Source organism: Belonocnema kinseyi, chromosome 6 (assembly GCF_010883055.1).
Source record: "Belonocnema kinseyi isolate 2016_QV_RU_SX_M_011 chromosome 6, B_treatae_v1, whole genome shotgun sequence".
In the NCBI taxonomy this organism is placed as follows: domain Eukaryota; kingdom Metazoa; phylum Arthropoda; class Insecta; order Hymenoptera; family Cynipidae; genus Belonocnema; species Belonocnema kinseyi.
In genome coordinates, this window is record NC_046662.1 from 143,399,721 (window position 1) to 143,405,820 (window position 6,100).

General features: G+C 34.9%; 1 protein-coding gene across 8 annotated transcripts in view; it reads left to right on the forward strand.

The window, feature by feature from the left end:
* Nucleotides 1-6,100, forward strand: part of LOC117174282 (WW domain-binding protein 2) — a 315,912-nt gene that overhangs the window by 193,637 nt on the left and 116,175 nt on the right. For 4 of the 8 annotated variants that reach the window (XM_033363220.1, XM_033363227.1, XM_033363226.1 and 1 more), the window contains exon 5: nucleotides 2,642-2,727. The exons of 2 other annotated variants lie outside the window; for them this stretch is intronic. In XM_033363220.1, the coding sequence (XP_033219111.1) occupies nucleotides 2,642-2,727 (86 nt within the window). Of the gene's footprint in view, nucleotides 1-2,641; nucleotides 2,734-3,274; nucleotides 3,350-6,100 lie in introns of those variants that run through there. 2 more of the 8 variants (XM_033363223.1, XM_033363229.1) reach the window with 2 other exon arrangements.

The following is a 6,100-nucleotide window of genomic DNA, read 5'->3' on the forward strand; positions in this document are numbered from 1 at the left end:
CCCCCGACGTCATCAGTGGTATACCCCCTGATGTTTCCGAGTGGTACCCTCCCCCCCAGGTTTTTCTGGCCAGGACCTCGCATGTTTTTCCCAGCTACCAAAATTTAGAGGAAAAGCAAGATTCACAGATAATGTAGTACTTACGAAGGATTTTTACGCGAAACTTGTAAGTCACGGTTTTGAGTCCCATTGTCGTGGCATAAAACAGAAGTTTAGTAAGCTACATATCTATGCTTTAGATTGTGTAATTGAGACACACAATAGAGAATAATGGTACGGGATATTTCCTTCTATGAATATGGTCCTGTTAACAAAAGAAAGAGCCTCTAATTTTATGGTAAGGATAAGAAATTCTCGACGAAATGTATAGAAAGATATTAAAATCTATTTTACGCAATTACTGATGTCTAGTTCGTATTTAGTTAAAATATTAATCAAAACTTTAGAAAGACCTAGACCAGTAGTATAATTAACGGTGAAGAATCCTAAAAAGTGTTTTTAATTTGCATTGTATCATCTGATAATTCAACAAATCGAATTGTAAGAGAGCGTTTTTCTTTCCGAGAAATGTCTGAAGTGCAGTCAGCTATGATTCCCTAATATATGGCTGTCTTGGCTCTACTTAATATTTCGGCATTTAATTTTTCAGCCATCAAATCTATTACTTCATTTTTAATTGTTTGCCGATATAATGATCCGAAATATCACCATTCATTTCATGCATTGCATAGTTCTGCATCACGGGACCATACTTTGCAATAAATTGCACAAGTACTAAGAACTTGCCATTATCAGGTGTATTCAAAGTGTCCGGGATTCCCCTAAAAACCTTATTATTCAGCGAAATGTACAGTGTTATACTCAATAATCAATGGAGAATATTTTGCTGATGTAAACTTTCTTTTTTTTTTACTAATTTTTTGTTCTTGCTTGTCTATGGTTTCTCCTGTTTTTAGTTGAATTCCAGTTTTCACCCACTGCTGATAACATTTCATATGAGAGGTAGAATTCTGAAGAATTCCTAATGTTTTAGATAAATATTTCGAATTACTGAATCCATTGCAGAATAATTTAGAAGTCGATTTATTTTCAAAAAGTCGACAACAAAAACAAAGTACGGAATCTTTAGATACGCCTTACAAAAGACTTCGACGGCAAAACATTTCACCATTTGAAAGTTTTATATTGTAATAAGAGTTTGAGAAATGTCGACGTTTCTCATCCTCAAGGTAAGTTTCAATTTTAATATGTATCGGACCAGTTTTAATTAAATGATGTATAGTGGTGCTGTTTGGATGAACTGGCCAGGTACCACAATCATATAAATTCATTGTTCATCGCGTCTTATCTTCAAAATTTTCATCGTTTAGCTCTTAAATATGAACTCCTGCAGCATCATTTCCTACGATTTCTTGCTCTTCAATTCGAACTGGTGTATTGTTATCTTCAAGAAGAAGAACTTCCATTAGCTCAACTGGTTCAAATTAATGTTAAAGTTTGGGTCGAAACTTGGAGTAGCAGATATTTCTTCTATATCTTTAGTACCTTCGTCTTCCTTTTCTTGAACAACCTATTTCTCAATGTTCATAAACTTTTAACTCTGTTCAAATTTTTTTTTAATTTTTCGTTTTCTTTATTCGAAGTCGATCGGCTTTATTTTAACATTTGAATATTTGTCCGACATTATAACTTATTTCGGTGCGTATCACATACCATTTACCTTTATGACAAAAATAAATAAAAAATCACAAAAAGGTCTTTTAATTGTACGCATTAACAGACCCAATAATTTTTGCTACAGGTCTACTTTTTCTGCATGCAGGGCGTAGACTGCATATAGTTTTGTATAAACGGGACGACACTACGAAAAATAAACAAATAGATGGACGGACAAACATATGAAAAAGCCATCGTTACTGAAAATTACAAGTTAATGTGTTTCTCTATTTCAGTACTTCATATAAGCCTGTAAGCGGTATGGCAAATGTAATAAGCAATTAAAAATATTCTTTTCTTAAGTTCTTACATGAAACATAATGGTAGGAATGAGATGACAGATTTCTAGGTTAGACTAAAGGTCGTGTCTTTAACCTCTGCGCCATTGTTTAAAAAAAGCCAGAGATATCTTCATCTCTTTTTAACCAAGGTCATTCTTTTAATTCTTGGAAATTATTATAGGTTCGCTAGTGTGTTAACTAGTCATGATCAGCGCGCATCTCTCTTTAAAAGAGCTGAAATATTTTTATTCAATTATATGTAAAAGTAAAAACAACATAAAACGTAGAGCGCCTGCGGCGCCATTACTCGCTCGGCGCCTTCGAGTGATGCCCGACCTCGCCCCCCCAACCTAAAGGTCGGTACTGGCTTAAAGATTTATTTATGCTTTTTGGCGTTTCCTGTATTTTAGTTCATGTACTAACTTTTACTCAAAATTCCAGGCTCTCCTTTCGACTGTTAGCTCTTGATTTGTTTCCCTGCGATTTCTTTTTGACAATGTATTCTAGATTGCTGTCGCCTTTTCATTTCGTGTGGACATGATTATATCAAAATTAATAATAAAGAGGAGCTAATATCAAAATAACACTTACTTCTATCAATTAAAAAAATACATCTTTCATTAAAGCTCATATTGTTTTGACAGATAATAAGGCTGCTCAAGCTGCGCAAAGTGCATACTATGATCCCAACAAACCTCAGTGTGCGTATGTACCACCTCCAGCATATTACGTAAGTTGATTAAAACTTAGTATAAGCAATAAATGTATGTTTACGCACAAATGAGTTAGGGTCTATAATTGAAATGCGTTGCTCCTTAAGTTAGAACATCTGATATATGCAAGGTGTCTCAGACTCAAGGGTCTTTTCCATATATCAGCTGAAGTTTTATTTTTTGAGTTATAAGATATTTAAGCTGTATCAATAAGGAGCGCCGTATAAACAGTCGTATGTGTGTGAGTGGAAGTCCAACGCAGGGTCATCGCAGCAAACGCCGAAGTGGGACTAGCAGCAGGAAAAAAGTGGTCACCACGCTGCGTTGGACTCTCACTCACGGACATACTACTATTTATACGACGCTCTTGATTAGTCCTGCTTAAATATTTTATAATTTAAAAACTTTAACTGGTGTTTGGAAAAAGAATTTCAGATACATTTTTTTAATTAAATGCAGCCATGTAAGTCCAGACACTTGAGTTTGGGTGGTTGTTTAACCTTTTTTTTTTAAATTATATATATTATCAGTCATTGCGAAATCAAAGTGCTATCTCTTAAAAAGTGGATATGTATGCGGAGCGCTTCCGCAACCGCTGCCAGAGCAAGCTGCAAACGAAGATGATTAAGCGAGATTAAGATGAACCGCGGAAAGCAGACACCTTCAGAAAGATGATAGCGCTTTCAGGACATGCAGGAACATCGACATTCAGGTACCTCTTAAGCCCAAGTATTTGGCTGAAATAGATGCCTCCTTTCGTGGGGATATCTCGAAGGAATCAGATCTCTGGATCATCAATTCTTAAGTTTATGTTGCTGCGAGAGCTTTGGCTGATTCAAATCGAAGACTTCAACTGACGATGGATCAAAAGACTAAAATATGTTTGCATCCAATTAACAACCAGATGATTGGATGGGCAACACAGAATGTGTCCCGCACAGGGGTGAAGCCATTGTAGGAACGCCCGGCAGCAAATCTGACTTCTGGCATAGGTCGTTCTATGGTCTATTCTAGGGACTGAAGGCTGGGTCACGCCAGTGACTGTTCGAAGTTGCAGTTGTAAACTGAAGCTATTTTTATCCTAATTCTTCGACTTTTCAATAAATTTAATAGTGAAATCTGTAAGATAATTTTTCCAATTTACTCGAATACAATATAAGTGTAAAATCAAGTGCCTTGCACCAGATCTCACGGCTTTAGATTTTGTGATGCCGGTTGTGAGGAATGTAACATAACCTTTAAATTGGGTCGTGTGTGTTACTCGTTTTATTGTTTTATTAAGGGGTTTTCCTACGAAAATCTTTTTGATGCTTCTTTAAATTCATGGAAAATGATAAAATAATCAAACAGTGGCAAAATGTTTTCAAAGCCATCAAAATCAAATCCATTTTTCGTAGATTTGGGATAACAAATTTTATTTTCTTTATGTGGCGCAATACGCTATCATTTTTTCGCTCTGCAAACAAAAGATCAAAGCGAAGCAATTCGTTAGATTTATTAAAATATTGTATTAAAAATATTATAATACATTTTTTTTTAATGTCAAGGAACTTTCAAAAGATTAAAAAAGTTTCAAAAGATTAATAAGTAGATTTGACACGAATCAAATCAATCCCTTCTTCGTCCGGGAATGTAAATATGAGTAAGAATTTTTTGTAGGTCTTATGGTCTTTATTAATGAAAAGAATAAAACGAAATTACTGGAGAGTTCGCCTATTGAAATTCTGACGTTTCGGCTATCACTGCGTGCCTTTTTCAGAGAATCTAAACAAATAATGTATCAATAACGACCCTTTCTTACAAATAATCACATATAAATTTGTTTTTAAATAGAAAGTAAAAGAAATAAAAATACCTGTGCTTACTTTTTTATAAAAACAAGAATATTTAATTTTGGAGTCAAACATCTTTCAATAGTTTAGTGTCAATTTTTTAATGTAATAATAATGTGTTACACCAAATTAAATTAAAATATATAAAAAAACATAAAATATGAAAGCCTCATAAAAATTGAAGAGGCTTTTTTAAGAAAGTACATCTTCATTGACGGAAGACATAAAATCCTTACAATGTTTTTGGACAACAACGAACATATATAAAAGTAGACAAGAGACATATATTAAGGTGGTAAATTTATTAATACAGAATGAAGGCATCATTTAAAGGAACCGCGAATGAGGAAAGCGCGCCAAAGTAACTGGAATTTCAAATTGGTTTTCATTATTTAATAATACTTTGATATATTTTATCGACATTCATGATTTCTGTCTGTAATTTAATCGAAATACCGTAATGTTTGTTTATAAAAGTGGATTCTATTATGCGTTTTTTACATGTATTTTTTGCTCCAGCAAGAATTTTAACATTGTTAAAATAAAGTAAAAATAATAGTTAAAGTTCCAACAATGTTGTGAAAGACCTGTATTGAAATTTCCAACTCAGCAACCTCTTTTATGTTCCGAAACTCTAGTTTATAATCTTCTACCTGTTTCACCAATATAACATGTTTCACAACACTTACATTTAATGAGATATACAATTCCAGACAAATTGTCGATACTATTAATATCTGTTCAATTAAGTAAACATTTTTTAAGAGAACGTCGACGATGAGACGTGGCACCTCCTGGTGTCTGTTTATCACCCGGTACTTCTTATGAGACCCCCTCTGTCTCTTGTTCTGTCTCATTTACTCGCTGATCGTTCTGTTTCTCCCGTTCCTTCAGACATTCCCACCCTACAGGTACCACTTAAGGACTTCCCGTTAGGGCGCCTAGGGTTTTAACTACTGAATGTGTTTGTGTGAGTGAGGTAACCAGGATTGACAGATATTACCGTGGGAATTTGAGAGACAATACTACAGTTTAAAATTTTTTCTCTTGAAAGAGCAGATCAGAAATATAAAGTGAAGTCAGTTCAAGATTGTCGTAGTATGATGAAGTCTATTTATTACCGTTCTCCCTAGGCAGAGAGCTAAGGATTGGTAGAGATTTAACTGTACGTGATGGTGGCGGGATGCCGAATGACTAATGTCTCTGGAACGCGCATCTTTATGCCTGATGGCCTTGAGTTTGCGAGAACGCTCGCCGGAACGATCCCACTCCGTGCGGTTGGAGCGTAGAAGGAATGCCGTTCATCAAGAATATCCCACTCTGCAGTTTTTGGGGACCCGCGCGCCAATGGCAGCATGGTACGCGGGTACTTCGTATCTGACGCGTATTCTCTCTTTTGCTCCATCTTTTCTGCGTTTAAAATTACATTTACTGATTATTATTTGATTCTAGCTGTAACTAAATATATCTTTGTAACTCTATTATCGAATCGTGTTATAGTCAATTGTAATAGTCAATTGAATATGATTACACTACCTCAAAACTAATTATCAATCAA